This window comes from Pipra filicauda, unplaced genomic scaffold (assembly GCF_003945595.2).
Source record: "Pipra filicauda isolate LSUMZ 115617 unplaced genomic scaffold, ASM394559v2 scaffold6_size6359152_pilon, whole genome shotgun sequence".
NCBI lineage: Eukaryota > Metazoa > Chordata > Aves > Passeriformes > Pipridae > Pipra > Pipra filicauda.
Genome location: NW_024104865.1, coordinates 5,729,936 through 5,754,662, shown reverse-complemented (window position 1 = coordinate 5,754,662; position 24,727 = coordinate 5,729,936). Strand labels below are relative to the sequence as shown.

The 24,727-nt window shown below is 46.4% G+C and overlaps 1 protein-coding gene across 1 annotated transcript; it reads left to right on the top strand.

Moving 5' to 3' along the window:
• Positions 1 to 4,691: 4,691 nt before the first annotated feature.
• SPINT1 (serine peptidase inhibitor, Kunitz type 1) lies at positions 4,692 to 24,021 on the top strand. The gene is made up of 11 exons (XM_027750217.2): positions 4,692 to 4,823; positions 5,007 to 5,476; positions 13,707 to 13,858; positions 15,233 to 15,371; positions 16,476 to 16,646; positions 17,308 to 17,334; positions 18,264 to 18,389; positions 19,300 to 19,350; positions 20,124 to 20,294; positions 20,993 to 21,049; positions 22,051 to 24,021. Exons 2-11 carry the CDS (start codon positions 5,050 to 5,052, stop codon positions 22,242 to 22,244), a joined length of 1,515 nt encoding a protein of 504 aa, XP_027606018.1. The 5' UTR covers positions 4,692 to 4,823; positions 5,007 to 5,049; the 3' UTR covers positions 22,245 to 24,021.
• The last annotated feature ends 706 nt before the right edge of the window (positions 24,022 to 24,727 follow it).

The following is a 24,727-nucleotide window of genomic DNA, read 5'->3' as shown; positions in this document are numbered from 1 at the left end:
GACACCACAAGGTAAAGAGGTTCTGCAATTTCCTGTGAGCAGGAACAGGCACAGAAAAAAAAGTTGTGCAGATCAGAAAATGTAGCCAGGACTGGAGATTCAAAAAATCCAGAGTCCCAAGTAAGCAATACCAGTACACCCAGCATCTTGATATCCATCATCCACTTCCCTTATTTTTTGGTGTCTCCATGGGAGCATTGAAATCAAAAAGGCTGCACCATTGCCCCAGAGTTCTAACAAGGGAGAGTGTATCATCTCTCACCCTCAGCTTGTGGAGACTTCAGGAACACACAGGGATTTCCAGCTCAAACAGTCCTCACCTCTCACTTGAGAAGTACGACTACCTTCCCACCAATATGCAGAGAGGAGCCTATATATTCTTCAGTCAGATGTCGGTAATCAGACTTACTCCTTTCTGCCGACAGTCTCACCTTTCACAAGGCAATGAAAGGGCACTGAGAAGGAAGAATGACAAGTGACAGAGGAAAATATTTCCCAATTTAGTATTGGACTGATTAACCAAAAATTGCACCATTTGGCACTGCCTGAGGAGATAGACAGGTCTCAGCAATAACGAGGTCAGACAAGCTAGCCTGCCCACCTGCCCTGCCTCAGGCCTCCCTTACTGAAAGTCAAGTGAACCATAAAGGCTAATGGCTCAGCAGCAGCTGAGAAGGGTAAATAAGAAATAGTTTTACCTACTGCTTTGGAACACCACAGGAGGAGCAAACCCTAGACCCTCTCCTTATTCAGGAAAGTAATTGTCCTTATCTGTGTCCATCCTCAGACATCCTGTAGTGAAATAAGTAAGCATCTCCACTGAGGAAGAAGCCCTCCCTTCCCCTTGAATACTTAGGTGAAGCTGACAACGTGAATTAGATGCCAAATGGATTATTTGGGGAATCTGTAAAAACCTGCCTATATTGTTTTATTGCTCTCTCTCTTTCATTGTTTTGCTGTTTCCCTACAGAAAGAAGCCCACAGCACTGATAGCATGATCAGTGTTTTCATGTGGCACAGAGGTTTCAGGAAGTCTTTGAAGGGTAAAGACAAGAAAAACACTGGCTGAATAGTTGAAGGGGATCTTCCTTGTTTTCCAGCCTGCTTTCAGCATTTCAGGCTTGCAGACAATGTACAGCTCTGGCACCAAGAAGTTTATGATGACCTGATCCCCTTGAATGGATGCAGTTACATTTGCAGGGACTGTACTGCTCACACCTGCAGGGAAATCTTTTCCACTGGCAGCTGGGCTGGAGGTGCTGAAAGAAGGTTTCCAGCGATGCTGATGTTGTGGGAAGTGACGGAGAAGGAGAGACCACGGGGAACCTCATGGAAAATCCGATTCCACTCACAGGTGCTTTGAAGAACAGCTAAAGTTGCCTGTGAAGTGTGAAGTTCAGTGGGAAATGTAAGTTTATTCTAGTTCCTGCAAATTGAAGGTTCTTTGCTTCACATTTCCATACCTATCTCCCTGTAAAAACCTAGCATAGACAGGACAAAAGTGCAGATACTTTCTCCATGTAACCAGTTTAGACACTGTTTCCCCTTCTTCCTTTCCCAGTGCTCTCGCCCTTAAGGATTTACCTTGGTTAGTAACATTGAAATAAAAGCCAGTGCCATGCAGGACTGTAGACAAGAACTTCTCCACAGAAACTACATACCTCCATTGTACCTCTCTTCCCCAAAGCTACCCTTGATGCAATGGGAATGGCTCTCAGGAGGACTCAGCAGCCTGTCATCCTTTCTCTTGCTTTGTTCCACAGGACCAGTGATTAGTCATAGCCTGATGAGATCCCTTCCTGTCTCCTTCCTTTGCCACATCTTTGTGCTGTCACTTGCATCCGGGTCTCACCCCTAAACCACACCAGGATGTTTAACCTGAGGCAAATCCAACAAAACAAGCAAGCAAGCAGACCTGTCTCCCAAGCATTAATAATACATGGAGTGGTTCCCAGGTAAAACGCAGCAGAATGGATTCATCTGTAGCAGCCGGTGGGACAAGCTTCTGTGAGGAAGTCATTGCGGGTGGTGATGCCAGGGAGATGGGTTGTACAATGTGGTAAAAGGGAACCTGAACCAATTCATCTTTATTTTTCTGCCTGTTGCTGGAAGGTGAGCATCCAGCTGCTAACAGGTGCTGGGGTCTCAAGAGTGATCATAAAGAAAGAAGGCAGGTGATACACCAAGCTTCTTATAAGCCATGTGTGTCTAAGAGCTCTTTTAATCTTAGTCAAATATTAAACTATGGTGTGGCTTACCCCCCTGAGTCATCTCCTGCAAAGTTATTGCCAGACTGAGAGCAGACACTTGAAAGACAGGCAGAAGCTAACAATGACTCACTGTTTCAGGACCCCTTAAAAACACTCCCAAGTTATAAAATCACACCCCCTACTTTCCCTTCACGCTAATATGAATAACATGTCTCAGCTGAAGTCATGGGAATTTATTAATTTTGCAGAAGATGAGGGCTGCAGCGGGGTTTCTGTGTTAGAAGAGCAAAAATTGAGTTAACGAGTTGGGAGAAAAGCTGCTGCAACAGAGAGTAGAAGTCCTAGTAGAAGTCCTTAACCTCAGGACTAATCTCAATTAAAATCTCAATTACTGAATCCCTCCAGAAGCAACTGGGCATATTTAGAAACTATGCTACTGTTACTAAACATATTGAATAAACCCAAATATAAAATAACTATAAAGACATTTACAGTGAGCAGCAGAAAATTTTGCAACAGAACATTAGCACCGCTTTCTGCTGAGAGCAAAAGCTATTAAAACTCTAAAGGCTAGGCTAGAACATCTTATGAAGTGCCTCATCTTTTCATAAATGTTGAAAAAAAAGGCAGGGAGATGGAAGGACACACACACAGACACACTCTCGAGATGCCAGTCAAGGAATTCTCCCAGCTCTGAGCTTGTAGGAGTTATATTATGTGGCACAAGAAGAAGAGATGTCATGTCCTTCACAGTTGCAGGAAACCTTTGACAGATTTTGTAACACAACACTACTACTGAGGTAGGTTAGGTAATTGCCAGTAAGACAAAAATACCAAACCAGACTGTTTAGGGCCAGATCTGGCAGTGTGGGTATCCAAACATGGATGTGGATATCTGCCAGTGTGGATATCCACCAGTGTGGATGTCCATGGCTGGTTTGCTGTGGGGCCAACTGAACACTTAGCTCCCTGGTCTAGTGCTGGGAACTGCACTGAGACTCACCTGGCTCCACATGGGAGGCTTTGAATATTTATCCAGGAAAAATCTCCTCCAGATTAAATACAAGAGAGAGCCCCCAGCAGAAAGCCTCAGGCAGTTCAGAATACAAGAAGGAGACAACCTTGTTGTTTTTATTTCTCCTGCCCGTATTTGGAAGACGTTCAGGACAGCAAGGTCAACTCCCTCTTTACTCCTTGCACAGTCTGTAGGCAGGTCCAAAAGACCTGGTATAGAGATGGGGTCTGAGTATGGAATGAGAGGCATCCATGCTTCTTCTGACAAAGATTCTTAAAGCCAAGTAGGAAAACAAACATCTCTCTGCTTTCTAGATGTGCATGTTTCCTTCTATCCACTTTCACAGGTTAGGTTTTGCTGGTATTTTTTTTAATACACTACCATAGCCAAATCAAAGCAATTTCCTTTTCCAAACAGAAGTCGGTACTATACACAAATGTCAGTGTCAGGCCACAGAAGATATTTTCTTAAAACTTTTCTCATAGAAAGTCACGAGAGGTATTGAAAAATAATGTTACCACGATATTATGTTCCCATGGTGTTTGTGACAGTCAGGAGGTGGTAAACATTTCTCTAAGGACTCTCAACAAATTCTATGAAGATACATGAGACTGGACCAGAGGTACAGAAAGAAGCGGCAAGAACTGAAATGGTGGACACCAGAATGATCCCCAAAGCCAACTGTTGTTTGATACATAGCTGCTGCTCACCATCTCTTTGCAAAGACATACCATGAAATGCCATCTCACATTTGTTGTTGTTTTAAGTGATGAAATATTTCATTACAAATAATGTCTAAGCAAATTACCAGCACTCCCTGCTTTCCTAAGGACAATGACAGAGGGATAAGAACAGTTTGCCTGGGGCCTTTAGGACTGTTTACAGATGGAGCGGGCTGATGACACAGGTGTATCTGTTGAACAGAGGAATTTGATCATGGACCTGCAAGCAGAAGCAGAAAAGGAAAATATACATGGACAGGCAGCCTTTGTGCTCCTGTGACCCCAAACATCACTGTCCTGCAAGATAACGGCAGGACATGGGTGATCTATATGAGATTGAGGAGAACAGTGAAATGCTGGACATCAGTGGGGGGCGATTACTAAAAGTTTTCACTGCTGCGGTGGCAGGGTTCCTGCCATGCAGGCAGCCTCCAAATATGATCCCAAGTGCTTTCACTCAAACATCAGAGCACAAGGGCAACTGCCAGAGGACACAGACCGCCTGCTCCCCGGCTTTCAGTTCCTTTGAAGCATCCTTAGCACGGGGATGCAGCACGCACCCGGCTGGTGAGATGCTCATCTGAAGTGGGTGGCCTAGCCCCTGCGGGAGCTAATGAACCGCACTGGGCTCTCCTCCAACAGGCGAGAAGATAGTATCAGCTTGTCTCTCCTCCCCTTCCTCTTACGCAATTCACCAAGCAGGGGAGTGACTTGATTTTTTTTTTTTTTTTCTCTCAGGGAGTTGGTTTTCACTTCCTGCGCTCGCCGTGCCTTTGTCTCCGCTGGACGCAACGGGAGCCACACCTGGGGGGTGAAGGCGCAACAGGACGAGGGGGACGCCCCCTCTCAGGATCAGTTTCACCGGAGACCGCCCAGGTGGGGGGCTGACAGCACATGCCTGGGGATGAGTTGCAGGGTCGGGGGACACGCTGGCTACCCCAGGGACGAGCTGGAATCCAGAGCGCGGCCTCAGCCGTGCTCGGCTCCCCTCTCGCCCCAGGGTGACATACACTTGAACACCGTCCCTCTTATCTTCATCTGTCTTCTCCCTTCCTTTAGGAAAGGATTAAGGTCTCAAGACAGTGGGAATCGGGGCGCCAAGATGGCCAGAGGGAGACCGGCTCCATGGTTTCTATCGTGGATATGCTTCGTGCTGGCACTGGATTTCGGCGAAGGGCAGGAAAGACCCTTCGGTGAAATGTGCCTGGAGGACTTTACGGCAGGACTGCCAGATTGGGTGCTGGATACAGATGCCTCTGTCCAGAATGGAGCCACCTTCTTATCGTCCCCCATGGTCCGTCGGAGCAGGGACTGCGTGAGAGCCTGCTGTAAGGACCCCGCTTGTAACCTGGCTCTCGTGGAGCAAGGCTCGAACACGGAGGAAGACCATATCCGGGGCTGCTTTCTCCTCAACTGCCTCTATGAGCAGGCTTTCGTCTGCAGATTTGCCAGGAAGATCGGCTTTCTCAACTTCTTGAAGAAGGACGTGTATGATTCCTACCTGGCAATGCAGAATCACGGATCCAGTGGTAAGGTGCCCATAAGGGATTCCTGCAAAGCGGGTCTGGAAGAGCATTAATGGTCACTGGTGCCAGCTCCTCCAGCCATCATTTGTGCAGCAATGCTGCCAAACAGCCGGGATAAAGTGATGCTAAAGATGGTGTTTCTGTATGTTTCTCTGCCACAAAGGTTTTCCCCAACGTTGATACTCATTTAAAATCCGTGCCTCAGTTTACCTATTAGTAAATGGAGAAGGAATCATTCTTTAACCTATTTGAAACGGGTGGAGTGTGATTACCAGATGCAGTCTGAGGTTTTACTACTTGGCAATGTAGAAAAAGGTATTGTTTTTCTTCTCCCTCCCCGTTGGCCTTTGAGGTTGGAAAGTGAAATCCTCTGAAAATCTGCACATCACCGGGTTTTAAAGGGCTGCATTAATCTCTTAATTGCTCAGGGGCTAGAGGCAGGACGCAATCCACTTACCTTTAACAGCACTCTGGGTGGTGAGGTGTCTCAGTATGCTCTGCTTGTTGGGGCTGGTCCCTGCTGCTGAGGGAGAGATAGGAGCAGCTGGGGGAAGTTGGTTAAAATTTCCCCTTTGGAGGTGGGTTTCTCTTCCCCAGTCCCTGTTTCCCTAGTCTGAAAGATTGCACCAGGACTCAGAGAACCAGGTGGAAAACAAACTAACTGGAAGCTGGCCACTTGCCACGCACTCTACTGTCCCCAAAGAATTGCAGTGTGTTCAGAAACACTGAAAACACATCAGTCCTCCTTTTACCTCCTTCATTGTTTTGGCTGAAGCCTAATGAGGCCAAGATGTTTCTAAGCCTGGCTGGGTCTTTGGCAACCATAACCAGTTTATTATTTGTTGAAGCCTGGGCAGGGCTATTAGGGGATATCTGTACTGGTAATCCTTCTCACACCCCCTCCCAGCCCACCTGAGGGAAGGAAAGGATCTGTGAAGATGACAAGGGGAGCATCCAGGTGGGCGCAAGGGCTTGGGCTCAATGATGTGAGCTGAATAGGTCTTTGATCTTCTGCTGGGATGTAACAGCCTGTGAGCCTTCTGGGTGCTGGAGATGGAAAATGGCACCAAACCCATACTGTCCACTTCATCCATCCTGAGTAGCAGTGTGGGGGTTTCAGAGCAGGGCATGACTTCTCCGGAGCAGCCCTTAGGTGTTTCTGGTTTGAACAACAATGTGGAGGAAGTGGCCCTCCTGTCCTCTGTCCCTACTAGTGGCTTCCCACTGGATTTTAGGACCTTGGGGAAAAAGGTGTCTCACTGTTGCAGTAGTTCTCCTGCACCTCCATCTCAGGCTCAAAATCCTTTTTGGGAGCTGCAGTTAGGGAGGAACTGAAGGCCACATCACCAAGACTGGAGGTGGCATGCTAGCAGCTGTCTGAACTCCTATATGCTTCATTGTAGGAGGAAAGGGGAATGCATCATCTCCAGAACATCCTGATTTCACAAGATTAGATTAAAATACAACGTACTGTTGAGCAATTCAGTCTCTTCATCTCTGCGGACCAGTGCGCATACCAGGAGACTGCAAACTCCCCCTCCTTTGGCTGGTCCCAGGGCTTGGCATTGCATGGGTGCGAGTCTTTAGAGTGTCCCTGGATCACTGACCTCCCTGTGTGACCAGCAGTGATGTGTTTGCCAACCTACAGCACCAAGCTGCAGCATCCCAGCCACCAATAGGCAAGTGCTGCCTTGCAAACCCTAACGCTCCTTTCACAGATGCTGGGATGGCTGTGGTGGAGCAGGTAGACCCAGGAGGACTTATCAGTGAGAAGTGAAAAACATGACAGAAATGCAGTTCAGGTTACTCTGCCTGCCGAGGCGGGCATGCCCCTCCTTGCTCACTTGGGGCTTGCGCCATGGTACCGCTGCAGGTGTAGGAAGGGCTCAGTCTCTTCTACACCCCTGTTTGACTCTTGGCGGGTGCCAGGCAGGTCTCCAGCTGTAGCGACAGACACTGGACAATGTCTGTGTATTTGGATCAGTTGCAGTGTTCACGCTGTGCTTTGATAGGAAACACATTTCCTTTCTCTCCTGAAATTTTTAGGCATTGTCTTTGACTGATGCTGAATCCCCTTGAATGATGTCAGAGGGTGGCAGGGAAAGAGATGAAGGGAGTTATTTTACTGGAGAAATAGAAAATAATAACAACGGTTAAATCATCTGGGCCCTCCTCCCCACAGCAGTTGATGAGACACTTAAGAATGCAGATCTCCATTTTGGTTCAGATGCAAACCAAAAAAAACCCAAACAGAGCCCCAAGCCCCTCCAGCCGTGATGCTGGGATTGGGTCCATGCAGAAGGAATGGGCCTGTCTGGGCAGGAAGGTGGATGCCTAGCTGTCACTGAGGGGGAAGGGGGAAGAGCACAACAGGACAGGTACAGGAGGCAGGATGAAGGAGGCTTCAGGCACTGAGTGTATCCACCTGGCAGCATAAGAAAGCTCTACAGCATCTTTGCTTCTGACCTTTTGAGAATGCCTGAAGAGGTAAGGTGAAACAAGGGTTAAGGAAGCTGTTTTTGCCATGTGAGGTTTTCCTCCCAAATGTTTACAGGTGAAAAATCTTGGCCCAGGCTTTGAACTGGAGACAAAATTGTGTGATTTTTCTTGCTGTTGTGCTGTATCAGTGTGAAGTTTCATGGCTGCTTGGGAGCCCAGGTTACTGTCAGCCTCCTGAGACTGGCTCTAAGTGTCTGCAGGAAGTTTATTTGCTGCTTTATCATTCATTCCTTTCCTGTATGTGCTGCTTGTCAGGTGTCCTAGGAACCTTTGCCTGTGGCAATCTTCGGACATCGTCTGCAATAATGAGGATTAAACCCATGTTTTTTCTAGTGAATAGTGAATATCCATTTAGTGATCCCAGTGGGTGGCATTAAACAAAAAAATCACATGTTGCAAGACCCACACTACTACTACAGGGAGCAGACTCGAATTAAGAGATTTATATATGTTCTGGAGGAGACTAGGTAACACTTGAAAGAGAGCGTACAGTTGGGGGGCTGCTGAATGGGCAAGTTTAGTCTTGGAGTGTTTCTGAAGCCTGATGGAAGTAGCTGAAATCTGGGAGAGTGCTATGGGAAAATTAATGTATATACTTGCACTGTTCTTGCTCAAGCATCCACAGCAAGACTGTTGGCAACTGAACACAGGGATGGGGTACCCATGCTCTAACCCACTGTGGCCATTGTTATGCTGTTATGACTTTAGAAAAACCTGTGGGTACAGGCAATAATAAATACAGCTGAAATCTGGTTTCTGCACATCATCTGAGTGTATTTTCAGTATTTGGAGAAGAAGAGCTTCTATTTCTCTATGAGCTGGTCTCTATGAGACAGCTTGGCACTGTCTCTTGCCTCTTCTAGCTAACGTACAGCCTGAAGTCTCTGATGTTATTGTTAAAAGGCACGATCTTAAATGATTCCCTGGCTGAACTTTGGTGCGAGTTTTCTGCCTGGCTCATTCGGGAGGGGCAGGCTCACCATGCACTTTATTGGTAATAATGGAGGCCAGTGTTTAAGTGACTAGCCCCAACTTATTCTGGTCTAGGCAAACCAGCTTTGAATGTGAAACTGGAAAATAACCTCCTTGAACCTTTGTCCATTTTTTGAACTGAACCTTTTGCGGTGGTTGTGAAATGCTCAGTAACACTCTCCTCCTCTTGAATTCAGGGCTTGTGAGTGGGAGATGGGAAGTGCTGGGGAACCGCAGGCTTCAGGATGTGTCTACTTTTGCCTCACTGTGGAGACAGATTTTCAAGCTAAAACTTTGGTAATGCATTCAAAAAAAGAGAGCTCCCCAAGTCTGAAGCTCATCCCTCCTCAAGTGTTTGGTCCCACTCTGCTTTCCATTTTGTGGGCACAGTGCAACTAAAATGAGCAGTGGTGGGATCCCAGCTTGTCTGAGACAGGCCTACCCTTGGATGATCCCCAGCCCTGAGCCAGCTGCTCATCCTCCAGCTCTCAGCTCAGACCAGAAGAGGGGGAGTTGCACATTTGGTACCCACACCACAGATTCAGAGGATAACATGTACTGGAAGGGCCCTGGAAGACCATATGGTCCAGCTCCCTGCTCAGAGTGGGTGATGAGCAGCTTCCCCTCCACTTGCTCTGAAACAGTGTTTGTCCTGCAGCATTTACTGAAGTGGCTACCTCATGTCTTGTCACTGGAGCTCCAGTCTAAAGAGACTGGAGGAACAAACCGATCTTTACTAAAATGGCACAAAGACTTGTGCTAAAGCAAATATGACTGGTTTCCCACACCCTGAGGAAGGATGGAGGGGACCTGGTGGTACCAGCAACTTACATTATTCTGAAAATATAATCTGTTCAGTCGTACTGTGTTGTTTTAGAGAGGTTAAGTTGACCTGCCTTGTGCACCTCTTACAAACCACTACAGAAACATCTGGGAACTAATGCTGAGAGCTGCTTGGCTCTGCATGAGTTGTTGGAAAACTGTATGGCTTTATCATAACTGTTTTTGCTGCCCGGCCAGGATGAAGCCCTAGAAAAAGAGCCTATATTTCTCTTTCTCCAGGCACTATGTTGCATTGCCTTGTTCCTTCTCTCTCTCTCCATCCTCAGGCAAATTAACACTGTGGCAGGAGTGTCATCCCTCATTTTGCTTATTGAAGTGGACAGTTTTCTAGTGTTGATGGGTGAGAAAGCTGTTTGCTTTTGAATGACTTCCCTGAAAGCAATGCAAGAGCAGAGCTTTAGCATTTGTGGGAAGAGCCACACTGCTGCCCACCTGCTTTTGCAGCAGGCAGGTTCAGCTGGCTTCTGTCACTTGAAATCTCCAAGGCTGTGTCTTTGAATGCTGGAATTTAGGTGGCCTCATTTCTGCTCCTGTCTCTGCTCTTGGCCTGATCAGTGGCTTTTGTCTCCAGTGAGGTCTTCCCCTTCTTAGTGCTTCAGTGTTCCCGGTGCAAGCCACACTTGTCACTTGTCACTTTGCAAACTGCTTCTGCAAAGGCAATCAGCAGGGGGCTGGAAGAGCCCTTCAGTCACCATGAGAAAGCTTTCTAGCTCTTTCTAGTGACAACCTCAAATTATTGACAGGTATTTTTAAGCATTCCTTTGTAGTCTCAGCTAATCAGGGTGTGTCTGCATGAGCCCTGGAATGGAGGAAATCTGGTTTTCTGTGGATTTGTATATTGAGGGCAAGAGTTAATATCCAAGCTCCAAAAGAGAAACCCCCAAACTGGAAGCTTTGCAAGTGCTTTCTGCCATGGGATTTCACTGGTGCCTGCAGGTTCGGATAGCAAGGTTCCTAGTGGGGTCTCTCCCCCCACCTAGATGCTTACTTTTGCAGCCCTTGTAGGAATTTATTATCTCTTAAATTCCTGTTCCCTATTCAACATTGGTTCAAGTTCACTCACTGGAGGTGAAGCCAGACAAACCACTGACTCCATAAGCCTTTAAACTAGATGAAATTTTTAAAAAAGGAAAAATCAGAGACTGAGGCATGAATACACTGTGAGTAATAAAAAAACTTTTTAAGCATTTTGGATTTCCCCTTCTGATGCATTCTATAAATGGAAGCAGAAGTTGTCACTTAATGATGTGACTCCAGCAGCACATGCTTCACAGTAAGGAGCACACTGCAGAACAGCATCATAAAGCTTTAACCTCCCCATTAATTACAGAGTTTTACAGCAGAAACTTTCCATAGTCAAAAGAGCATTACAGCAAAGGCAACTTTCATTTTACCAACAGTCTTTCAGAGCAAAACAAACTGAATGGAGAATCTCCCTTCCACAAGCAGTTTGTTGATACTCGCTCTGGCTCAGTAAGCACTTGTTTCTGAAGCTGAGGTGGACAACAGCCATTTGCCATGGAACGCTTCATATAGTCAGTGTGGCAGAAATACTCCAGTCACTGAGCTTTTAGGCATCCTAAGGAGAAAAAGGATAGAATTGAAAAAGAAGTCCTTAATTTCAAGTGAGCGTTCCTCCTTGTCAGTCACCACAGATAAGGAAATACTCCTGGCTGTTTTTCTGGAGGTGAGGAGAGTCAGGAAATTTGGCTAATCAGTGATGGAATCTGGAGAAATTGCTGACCATTGGTCAGAACTGAGCTTTTACTTCACTGTGCTATTCACAACGCAGAGTAACCGCTTGGCCTGCAATTTTTTGTTTAAAGTGTATGTGCTTAAAAATGTAAGGAAAAATATGATTTGGAGTCATGAGTTAATGATCAGCCTCTGTGTTGTTGAAAAGTGGCCTTGTGCAATTGCACCCACCTACTGGGTTCACCCTGCCAGGAGAGTGGGAGGGAGTAGGCTGCCTTTCTCCTAGCAGGCTCCTGGCATCATTTACCTGGCAGGAATGGCAGGAATGTCTCCCCTTTCCAGAGCTTGCAGTGCTGTGTACTACAAGGTGTTTGTGGGGCTGTTTGGTTTGGAAGGTGTTGCCAGCTCCAGTCATTGCTTTTGCTTATGAATGTTCTCATGAAGGCAAAATTCTATTGATCTGTCCTACTGGCCCTGCTCAAAACCAAGAGATGCCAGGCACTCTTGTCCCTGCTCGATGTCTTTCAGTAGTCTTTGTGCTTGACTGAGACAGGACCCATCATTCTGGCACACAGCCCTGAGGAAGGAGTGGTAGGGAGCTGTGGCTCACCCAAAGGTGAGAGGATACCAGGGTGGGCATCTCTGCTTGTGTCATCTTCCTGACCTCTTTCAGTCCAGCTTGGTCTCCTCTGCCTGTTTTGGTGGATGGATCAAGCTCAACAATATGAGCTTGATTCCATATTGTTCCCACCCAATACTTACCTGAAAAGGGAAAAGATAAAACCAGACTGCAGGGCTGCAGCTGGGAGCAGGCTGCATGAGGAGCCCCAGGGGACTGGCACTCCAGGGACTGGCACACAAGTGCCCTCCTTCTGCAGCCAGACAGGCTGAGTGCAATGCTTGGATGTGTAAACAGGTTTGCTTTCCCTGAGATTTTTTGGTGGCAGCAAAACCAGAATAGAATGAGTATGTCTTCATTTGGCAAAAGATAGCAGAAAATAGAAGATTCTGGGTGGGTTTGTGGTAACTGCTCTGGAATACTTCTTGCAAAGCCCTCTATCCTACTGCATTTAGTGACAAAAGAATTAAGTAGCTTGTTTTGAATGTCAGGTTTATTCATCTATATGCTTTATATTAAATGTCCCTTCAGTAAACTCCAATAAGAGCCAGCAGCTGGGATCTGAATCTAAATACACTCAAACAGGAAATTAGGGGCAAGTCTGCAACAGTGAAAATAATCAGCTAAGGGAGTAATTTTCTAAGGCGTTTGAACACTATTTCCCTTCTCAATCACAGTTGATAAAACAGTGTAATGGCAGAGTGATTTATATCTAGCTTATAAATGATGGTGAGTGCCTTTACAAAAGACTCAGGTTGAACTGGAACATTGAGACTTGGACTTGGTACAGGCGCTACCAGGTGGAGTTTTATGGGCTGAGCTATGTACTAAGCCTATGATCAGAGACATTCAGGCCAAAAGGAGTTATGAGTCAAGCTCAATGGTGTTATTGTATAGGCTGTTCTTGCTGGCAAGGCAGGGATCAATTTTCATCTCTTGCACTTACAGTCTGGAAAAATGTTTAATAGGTTGTGGTGGTTGCTGGTAAGCTAGTCCATAAGATGGTACAAAAATAACAACCCCATGAATGGCATTTTTATGCTGTTTTAAAGGCATGCATATCAGAGAGTGAGGTGGAAGATGAGCTGGAGGAGGGATATTTCCCATCCGAGTCCCACAGTGTGTAGCTCTGGCTAAATATACTAATGTGGTCCTTAGGGATGGTAGTGGGAATGATGAGAGTCAGTTCCACATTCTTCAGCACCCACATCAGGCCATCTCCCTAAGCGAAGGGTGGGAATTGCTCTGTGCTGTTTTGCGAGGATGTGGTTCAACAGTCAGAAGCACAATGGCTGTACCCACAAGGTGACCCTCTTATGGTGGTTCCTGTGGACAGAAGTGGCCAGGGAGCCAACTGACTCAAAGACACTGCCAGCACGGGTTGTGCAGTTACTAAATTAGTGAGTGCAGTATTAACGGTACTGATTGCCTGTTGCTTACTCAGGCTTCAAGGAGTACAGCTGTATAAAAGTGTTTTCCTTTCAGCAGTAGAAGCCTGTATTGATTTAGCCTGGAAGAATCCCCCTCCCTTGTCTTCCTGTAATGGAGACAAGGGCTGGACCCTTCAACCTCTTACCCATTCCTTGTTCTACATTTCTTCTGCAGATGACCATCCTCCAATAGCCCGCGCTGTCAAGGACATGCGGGTACAGCCAGGGGAGCCAGTGATGCTGAGAGGCACAGAGAGCACGGATGACCGAGGGATAGTCAGCTATGAATGGAAACAGATCCTTGGCAACCCTTCAGTGGAGATGAAGGTAGGGAGCTGCTGGAAGTAAGCAGTTTGCTAAGTGTCACCTGTGGTCTGCACTAGGTTGGGTGGTCACAGCCCTGACTTAGAAGTTACCTTGTCCTTTCCTCTTCAAGCCAGTCCACCAACGAGCCTGTTCCCAAAAGCTATGGAGCACTCCTTGTGGTTGCCCCTACACTCTTGCATACTACTTGGAAGTGGCATTTCTTGGCCTATCAGGTCTCAGGCTCCCTGCACAGAATGCTGTCTCAAACCTCCCTGAGCAACACCTGGTCTGCCTGGGCGGGAGCAGCTGAGAGGCAGCAGCTTCATTGAAAGAGCTGCCTCTGGTCCCAAGATCCTGTAGTTCAGTGAGGGGCCTGCAGTTAATTTTGCTCTGTCCACTGTGATGCATCTCCTCCTCTGTTTCTGAATAATCCAGTCTCAGACTCTGCTTCTGTTCTCCTGGGGCTTTTCCTGGACTTTGTCTCTCTCTTTAGAGCATAGGTTCTTCCTCCTATTTTATCTGAGCTGGAGCAAAAGTCATGTCTCCTGTCCAGATCCAAGATCTCTGGGGTGTGAACACTGCCTATTTGATAGATGTTAGAAGTGAATTGCGGCTTTAGAAGAGCTAATTATTTCTGTTAAACATCTACAAAATGCTTTGGAAAGCCTTGAAGCTCACATGGAGTTCTTGTGGCACCTTTTGGAAGAATTAGCAAATGAGTACATCAGGCCCACAGCTGATTTTGAACATCAGCAGTGACAAGCTCTAGAGTGCTAAGGGGTCTGTGGAAATCAGTAAGCGCTCCTTTCCTTTTCCCTTTGCCCTAACCCAACCAAAGCATCGTGAGGTGAGGGAGAGGGGGAAGAGTCCCCTAATACTACATTAAAATAGTGTATGACAAGGCTGTGTTCCTTTGAAATGTAACCAAAAACAGAGATAGTGTGGAAATGAAGGTGCAATTTTCTAGGTAAATATAGGGGAAAAGTTTGTGTCGATAATATTGTAGCTTTCTATTCTGACAAAATAATTAAATACACCTACCTTATTCCCTATATACTAATAGGTTTTATGTTTTAAAAAGGAAAATAAAAACTACAGGTATTTCAGTCCTCTCCAAAGAGGTTTTTTTTCCCCTTGTGCTTTCACAATGACTGAAAATATAAAATATCTAATTATGCTGTGGTACTTGTTCTCTCTGCTATTCCAGCTGGGTACCAGCCCATGATTTTGAGGGGATTGTGTAGCACTGAGACATTTTTCATGCCAGACATCTACTTGAAGGTTTCCATCCAAGCTCCTTTCTCCTTAATGCAGGAACATGGGCCTTGCATGGCTTCACTCACTCCTTCCTTAGAGGTACTTTCTCGTGCATAAGCCTTTCTTTTGCATTCTCAGAAGCATGAAGAAGACCAGGTAGAAATCTCCAACCTGCAGGTGGGGACTTACGTCTTCCAGCTTACTGTCACGGACACTGCACAACAGCAAGACTTCACCAACATCACCATCATGGTCCTGAACTCTGAACAGACGGAAGGTGAGCCTGAGCCCACAGAGGTCTAGCTGGAGTCCTTAAGCCTGGGTGCTGCTCTGGCATTACTGGTGCTCTTCTCGGAGAGGTAGATGGAAGAAGAGCACAACTAAGAGGCTGGACTTGAATGCCAGGTTTTCCAGTAAAATCCTGGACCAGTAGTGAAAGGTCTCCACATTCATAGTGGTCTGTTTTAGGGTTTTCACATACTCCTGCAGCAGAAGTGGCCTGCAATAACCCCACCCGCTCCGCCTGTCATTGTCCTCTGCTGGGTGACACCAGAGGGTCTGAAGCCTGGGTGCAACTGAGGGGGTAAAACAGGAGAACCTGAAAGGTCTTGTTGACTCTGTGATTTTGCTGTGAAATCCCTTGGGTCACAGGGTAGGTAGAGCCGTTTGCAAGACATTCAGAGTGTCCCTGGCTTTATTTCTATGTTTTTTCCTTTAATGGCCTTGTTTAATGATAAAAATGTTCAGCATTACAACTGCATTAGGAGCAAGGAGTTCGTGGACAAATAGTTGACTAGTAGCTAAGCAGGGGATTTCTCCTCTTACCACAGGTACCATAAAAATATAAGAACAGTCACGTCAAGTGACACTAATGGTCTGACCAAACTCCAGTACACTGCATTCAACAGTGTCCAGCAGCTGATACTTTGGAAAGAGTACAAGAACATGAGATGCGATCAGTATATCCCTACTATGCTTGACTAATCCCCAAGGATTTTGCAGCTGGAATATTTTTTTAAGCAGAAGATGGTGTCTTTTTGTTTAATAACCATGGATTAATCCCTTTTTGACTTCATATAATATTTGCACAGCAGCAACATCCTGAAACAAGAAGTTTCACGGCTTAACTATGTGCTTTGTGGAGAAGCAGCTCCTTTTGTTTTATGGATATGGCACCTTCTAGTTTGGTTTTGTGACCCTGCCTTTCATATTAAAAAATGCATTCCGTGATTCCCTACTCTACTTCTCCACGCTGCTCAAGATTTTACAAATCTTTCAGACAAGTCCTTTGGAAGACTTCCTTTGCCTTCACATATACAAAGGAGAAAGTCTTCCAAAGGACTTGTCTAACCAGAGCCTTTTATGTTAACTTTCTTGACAGAGCATTGTTTGACCCCTAAGAAGGTGGGTTGGTGTCGGGGATCTTTTCCACGCTGGTTTTACAACCCAAGCCTTCAGCAGTGTGAGGAGTTCATTTTTGGTGGCTGCAAGCCCAACAAGAATAACTACTTACGGGAAGAGGAGTGTTTACTCGCCTGCAAGAATGTTAGAGGTGAGTCTTCTCTGAAAATCCAGTTCCCTCTTTCTCTTAGGATTGGGGTGACCCTGTGGACAGGTATTGCAGCTTCTTGGCTGATGGCTAGTTAGAGCCCAGTAAGCTGAGGAGACTGGGCTAATTATGGATGCGCAATCCTTTTCTTATGCTGCCAACATATCTGACCCAGCTCCTGAAGCACTGCTCCACTGGACAGTGTCCCTGGTATGCCTCTGCCTGCAAAAGCCCTCACCAAACCTTTGTGTCATCTGAAACCTAAATTCAGAGGGCAGCATTGTGCTGTGGGGGGCCAGAAGTGCTTCACTCCCCAAATGAAATTAATCTCCCTCCTTAGTACCCTCTTGGCCAAGTTCTGAGAACCATAGTGCTGCCTCAGATAAACAGGCCCTTTGCAGTGAACAGCTTAAGGAGGGGGCAAAAGCCTTGGAAAAGAAAGACCGTTTGGAAATGGTCTAACTAGTGGTGGGAAGTTCTCCTCTGCTCTGTTCTGGTCCCTGGGTGGGTAGCATCTGTATTTCACCTTCCTGACCCATCCAGGGCTTTTTTCCAGAAAATATGCACTTCTTAGATGACATATGAAGGCAATATAATGCTGATATTGAGCTGACAAAATGATGTAGTGGTAAATTTATTTTATTTTTTGCCCTTGTCTCTTCAGGTTCTTTTGGTGGGCGACAACAACCAGGTGAGTCTCCTGTACCATGGTGTAATCCTGCTGTGAGCTTGGGCTCAGTATCTCATGTCCATTCCTGTGGCTCTTGATTAGGACTCAGTCAGTGTGGAAAGTGAGGCACTGGAGACTAGTTTCTTTAGTAAGCCTTTTACTTTCATGTCATAGGATAATTCAGGTTGGAATTACCTATGGAGGTCATCTGGTCCAGCCCACTACTCAAAATCTACCAGCTTTGAGTCACATTATGTTGCTCAGGACTGTAGTCATCCAGTTGAAGGAGATTTTACACTTTCTCTGGTCAAACTGTGCCAGTGTTTGACCCTCATTAAAATGTTTTACCCTTACACTGAATTGCTTTTCTTCTTGCAACTCCTATCTGTTGCTGCTCATCCTATTACTGCACCTCTGAAATGAGTCTGTCCTCTCCATAACCTCTGTGTTCTCCCTAACCTCATGCTAGGTCTTGTGCGTCAGGCCCTTGCTGAGTCTCTGCTGGATTCACTCTATTATGCCAGTGTCTTTTGTGCACTGGGGAGCTCAGAACTGGGTACAGTACTCAGCACTTGGGAATACCTCTGGAGCAGAGGGGTTTGAAGCTCTTGCAGTCCAGTGTGTAGGTTTTGGTTTGGCTTTCCTAATTTAATCCCCCATGCTTGGACGATGTCTTCATATTCTTCCTGAGTAGCTCTTTCTTGCTTCCACTGTCTGTGTACTTCTTTCCTGAGATGAAACATGGCTGTTCCCAGAGCAATGTTTCATTTATAATCAGGAATTTATTTTTTTTTTTGAGTCTAGGGTGGCACTGAGAAGAGACCTTTACCAATCTGCCTTGTTTCTTGTTTGCCAACCCTCTCAGCAGCTTTTAAGTTCTTCATAAAGCAGCTGTGTGGCAGGGAGAAACAATCAGTTTTAATGAGCTATCTGAACTGTTTCTGATGCAGTATGCAATGGGAACTGTCAGGCCCCCTTCTTCAGATGCAAGGATGGCTGCTGCATTGATGCCTATCTGGAGTGTGATGAAACTCTTGACTGTGCTGATGGATCGGATGAGATGTACTGTGAACGATGTAAGTACTTTGTAGTATCTGCCCAGGGATGACTGCAATGTAAGTTACAGGTGCTAAATCAATGCTTTTTGGTGTCTTCTGTTTTTATCTTCTGATACTGCATTATCTCTTTCTGCAGGATTATATTTGCAGGTTCTGCCATCTCCTGTATCTCTGCTGACTGCAAAAGATGACCTTCCTTCTGTGATGTTTCCTGCCTCTTAAATACTCTTTGACTGTCTTCTTTGCACCTGTCTGTAAGACTTCAGAGCCTGTCCTTCCCTCCCCTTCCAGTATTTTTCTCACTGAGTGACCTTACCTGCTCTCATAGAGTTGAGAAGTGGGAAAGGAAACCATGATTTCTCCCAGTCTGTCCAGTGACACAGTCCCCTTAACGTCCTCATGTTATGCTAATGTAAATGCATAGTGGTTAGATGCCTAAGTGCCTAAGTCCACACTCTCTCCTCACTCCCTCCATCCTTCCTCCCCTCTTGTGACAGAATTGCCATAATCTCTTCCCCATATTTGAGTGTTTTGCTGCCTTTTTAGGCTGCAAGCCTACAATTCATCTCTTTTGCCCTTCTTATATTCTACATTAGTGCTCTTTTGTACTTAAAACCTGGAGTGGTAGCAGTTTTCCCATACTTCTCAATGGAAAACAAAAGCAAGAACAGCCTTCATTTTCCTTAGTTATGTCTCTGTATTTGTGGAATGGAAATTGGGAATAGTTTCTCTTTATTACATTTTATTTTTCCCATGTTGCTCTCATAGCTTTGAGATATTTAAGAATATCAAATGATATCTCCCTTTCCCTGGCTTGTGATAGCAAAGGAATGTGTAGGAAAAGACCCATCTGCCCATGTCTACATGGATGGAGGCATTTCTTTTCAACTGCTGAAAGAAGTTTTAACATGCAATGTTTACTTCACAGATGCTCGTGAGTTCAATAGACTGCAGAAAATCAATGTCACACATAAGCAAGGTATGTACAGTCCAGAGCACATGGCTGAACCTATACCAGCTTTTGGTTTTTTCTTCGGTCTGTTGCTTCATGGTAAAACTACTTCCCTGTATAAATCCAAAACCAGATGTAGCATCTGGGTAGTCTTTGTATTAAAAATGAGCAAGGTCCTGTTCCCTGGCCTTGAGGACAGCTGTTGAGAGCAGGCTTTCGCTGTCCTGCCTAAACTTTTTCCACCCAAGCAGATCTCATGCATGTTGCCTGCTGGGCACAGTACATGGACTCTACAAAACCCTGCAACAGCTTTTTGGAAGTAGTGCAAACCAAAGCAGTGTGAGGGACACAGCAATGCCTGTGTTCAATCCCATACCTTTGCCTTGTTTGTACTAGTGTAGACAGTGGACCTGTCACTGGGCTAAAAGAGTATATTCCAAGTCAGCTGAAATAGAGCTTGCTTCTAGAGGAGATCTGAGCCAATCTGTGGTTTCTGTGTGTCCAGGCTCTTTGTGGACTGGACACAAGGAGTGTGTCTGCCTCCCAAGGAGGACAGGTCATTTCCGTGAGGGATTGAATCCAGGCTTTTGCGTAACTGCACACTCTAATGTTCCTTTTTCCTCCTTGCTAGTTGGGTTTATGGGCAGGTGGCCACTTGTCTTGACAATGCCAATTTGAGCAGCTGGCAACTGGGCAGTGGGGACCTGAAAGCCGCTGTTCTGGCTATAGTTTTCCTCTGCCATAGTGCTTGTGCTCTTTTGTTGAAAGCATGCTAAAACACCTCCCCCTTGCTTTGCCAGGCCACTGTGTGGATTTGCCTGATACTGGACAGTGCAGCGAAAGCATCCCCCGCTGGTACTATAACCCATTCTCGGAGAAATGTGACCCCTTCACCTACGGAGGCTGTGGTGGCAACAACAACAACTTCAAAGAAGAGGAAGAGTGCATGAAATCGTGTTCAGGCATCACAAGTAAGCATATATAGCGAGGGCTAGAGTTTTACTGATCAAACTGTGAAAATCCTTCAGATTAAGTTCTGTGGTCCCAAAGAGGTGGTGCCTTGGGAGCTTTCAGTCAAAGCAGCTCTGCTCTCAAACCCTGGCCATGACCCACAGTGACCAATGGCTTATGGGGAATGGTGTATCTACAGCATCTTTCTGCAATGCTTTCCAGCTCTGAGAAATTACAGATTGCATTTTGGGTACTGATGTTGAAAAAGAGACAAAGGAGGATAACAAAAGTAACCAGAGACATGGTATAGGTGGTCTACAGAGAATCTAACCTTCTAGCTTGGCTCCAGATCTCAAGTGAGAGGGGAGAAATTATGAAAATCCTCAATGACATATACTAGGCCGAAGTTTTAAATAAACAAGGGAAAGGTTTACACTGTAGAGCTTTGTGTGTGTTGCTGTGGAGGCTAACAGGAGGAATTCTGCCAAATTCCTCTAACTGTATCTGTTAGAGGCAAACTGTTGCTGATTTTCTGATTTTCTACCACCCTCAGCTACACTGTGCCTCATAGCCTGCCCTCAGAGCTCAGTACCATGTTTGTCAAAAAGGGATGCGGTATGCATTCAGTCACTTCAGAGCACTGGAAATATAGTCATCAGAAACTTGTCTTATCCCTTGTTGCCAACCTTTTTTTCCCCCCTCTGTGTTCCCAATTCAGAAGCAGATGTCATTGGCCGAAGATGGGAATCATTTGAGTCCCAAACTGCTATCTTAAGTGAGTAACAGTTTTTCCTACAGATCTTGCTTATTGCTTTTCCCTGTCCTGAAAAGTGCAACAGTGTCACCTGTGCCTGTGACTCAGTAGCTCATATAGAGGGTCCTGATTTTCTTTCCATCAACACGCATGAATGCTCCACTGTTCAACATCAAAAAATGGCAAGTAAAATTCTTCCTAAGGGCTAAGTTCACATGAGGACTACTAACTTCTGCAAGAAAGAAGGCTCAAGCAGATATGGCAATAATGTTGGGTGCTAGAATGTGAGGAAATGTGGCAACCCTGTACACCCTCTCTACAACACTAACAAATTCTACAGCTATTAAAATACAAGTTCTTTAAAGAATAGCACATGAAGGTTGGTGTCCTTTTACTGCAGAGCTGTAGGCCTTTTTCTTCAGTAGAAAACTCCTGAAATTATACACCTTTATTCTTCAATCCTAGAGATTGATTTAATCTTCAAATTTACACCATCTCTCAAATGCATCATGTTTGACTGTCTCTACTGATAATGCAGGAGTTTGTTTGGCTGGAGAAGAACAAGTGCTCACACCAGTGCTACAAGTGCATTCAGCCTATCCACCATAGCTCACTTCCTCAGCATTGTTCTAACCGGGAGGTGCCTTCTGTGACCACCCTTTGGTGGCCTGTTGAGGTATGACACAAGGCCGGCATTGCAGAAGGACTTGTTATTTCTACGGGTGTCAAATGGCCAAGTCTGCCGAAGTCTGAGAACAGCCTTTAGAGGGCGTGGTGCATCTGGGAAACACTGGGAACCATCATTTGGGAGACAGGCTGGCTGAACCTAGGCCATACCTTTATGCCATGTGGTTGCCATCTTTCTCCTTTCCTAGTTGTTCAGTGACCACCCTGCTGTCATGCCAGCTGTTGCCTAACTCTTCTCTTAGCACAATTTCAGCAGCGGTTTTTGTGCTTGCTTCCTCCTGACCACTCCTGCCGCATCAGAGCATCCCTCCTAACGTGTTCATGTATCCCTGCAGGTGCCTTTGAGGTAGTGATTGCTGTACTCCTTGGGATCTGCATCATGGTGGTCCTAGTGATCATTGGCTACTTCTTCTTGAAGAAAAAGAAGAACAGCCATCGCCGTCAGCCTGCCACTACTACCAATTCAACCCTCTCCACCACAGAGGACACTGAGCATCTGTTTTACAGCAGTGCCACCAAACCAGTCTGACCTACAACCTGTCTCTCTCCAGCTCAACACTGGGGCACTCCCCGGAACTTCTGGAGTTCTGTTTTTATGCATGGTCCTGTGACTGAAGGACTTTTTCTCTGTGAAGACATTTGTAGCATCAGGCCAAGATCTAGCCATGATTTGGCAGTACTAGTATTTGTGATTGTCTTGGCTAAATGGCTGCTCTGGAAAGTGAGGACCTGGGAGCATTCTGATGCTCTCTGATATCCATCCCTTCCTAACCTCAAACAATCCAGTGAAACTCTGAATTACATCTTTCTTCCTGCTTAAACCTGGAGCACTGTTCTGTTCAACTTCCTGAAGGACCCTGGGACTGGATCTGTGTGGCGTTTATGTTGGTGAATGGTGCAAGCTCACCAGAGCCAGCAATCTGTTTGCAGTGCCACTTTCTTCCAGCCAACCTTGTACTTTCCTCCCTTTCTCCCAGTCCTCTGCAAGGTGACCCTGCCTCACAGCAGTCTTCCTGGCCATGGCGAGTCTCTTGAGGTCTGTGGGAGTCACATAACCGTCCAGACCTGCATAGTTCTGTGACACTGCAGCAGTTCCTGTTTTCACAATGGATGGAAACAGAAATACCTGCTTTAATCACTAGCCTTTGCTTTTTAACAGAAAAGCACACCTAGGCTTTTTTCTACCTGGCTGTTGTGTTTCAGCCTCCTGTGTATACGACATGTCCACCATTTTCTCTGTGAGTTGCCCTGGTTGCTTTTCCAGTGTTCAGTCTGAACCCAGACACATTGAGAAAATACCTATTTATTCTCACATGAAAGGAAAGTAAATGTCCCTACTTTTCCTGCTGATGATGAGGGGAGGGTGGAAGGACCCAGCTGCCTCGCAGTTAAAACTTTGCCTCAGCTCTGATTTTACTGTGTGTTTCTCACAGCACAAAGCCTGACCTGAGTCCCTGGCACCTCCCAGAGCACAGGAGTGGACTGGATACCACCAGCTAATCTCTACAGGCTTCCTTGTTCCTGCTGGCTTGTCCCTCCCTGTGCAAGATAAGCCTGACCCTGGGAGGTCCAGAGCTCATCCCTGGCCCCAGGGCAGCATACCAAATCCCCACTTTGGCAAGGTATTGTGTTCCCCCATAGTCCCTTTGCAACGAGATACTTCCTAGTTCTGTACTGCGGCATCTCTGTGGTCCAGGCTTGTACCTCAGTAAGCTGAGGACTTCTGTTGGGGCAGAAGCAGCTATTTGTGAAGTGCCTGATGTGCTTTGTTGGATATGGGGTCAGCACCAGTCCCCAAACTTCCAGTGCCTGCTGCTCTTGGAAAACTGCTGTGAAGAGAGAGGAAACTGGTGTATATGTTTGCATATGTGTGTGTGTGTGAAAGAAGCATAAATCTGTGTACAGACTTTAGTTTCAGTGCTTGGACTGGTTCAGGGCCGAGGGCAGAGTGGCTCTGGAAGGCTCTGGTGAAGCCATGCCCAGCTCAAGACATGACTCAGGTCCTCTCAAGTGCAGTGCCAGGAGAGCTGCCTCCTTGGGCTGATGCCTGGGCTAGAAGTAAAGAAACCACTGTCCAGAGCCTGCTGGCAATCTGACTGCATACCTCTTCCTGTGATGGGCATCTGCCTGAGTGTCCCTGGGGCTGGTCAGATTCCTCCATGGCTTTTCATGATCTGTCTCATACCATTTCTTCCATCTTTTTGTTTTTCCCACAGCCTATCATGGCCTATGCAATAAACCTAGTGTCTTGATTTATTTTTTTTGTGTGTATTCACTCTGATAATAAAAAGGAATTGTTTGTTTTATCTGGCTTGGGAGTGGTGTCTGAGGAGCAATGACCTGCAGAGGGGGAAGGTACCGTTCCCATGCCTGCTTATCTCCCACCCTTTCATCTGCCCTGACTGCGGTATCTCAGGGAGAGCTGCAGGAGTGGCGGTCCCATGGCTTGGGGAGGGCTGGGAGTGCAGGATGCAACATATGTGGATATCTGGAGAGGCAACTACTGCATGAGGTGTGCTGGGAGCGAGATCATTACCCACTAAGTCACCCAGAGAGCAAGGCAGGGTGTAACCTGAAACTGGGTTCCAGCTGGTCAGACTGGTTTGGGCTTTGGGTCTGAAACCAAAAGCAGACACTATTTTTCAAACAGGAGTTGTTCTAGCTGTGTCTCCAGGCTGGTGATCGCTCAGGCACTGCAGTGTAAAGTCAGCTAAATCTAACTGGCTAATCGGCAGTGGGTATGTACAGGAACGAGGCAGACCTGCCCTGTATCACTGACCTGGCAGCACTGGCTGAGCCTCCAAGCACAGCAGGAGTGCTTTCTCCCTGCACCCTGCTCTGAGCTGTGGGCTTTGCTCTGTCATGACCACCCACACTACACAGGTCTCCTGTCCAGCGGTCTCCAGCTGTTTCTAGGCATAAGTACAGACATTATTCCCCTTGTCCTCTGAAGTGCTGCCCCAGGAGCAGCTCTGCTGAGCCCAGCTCAGCTTAGCCGATGGGGTCACCGCT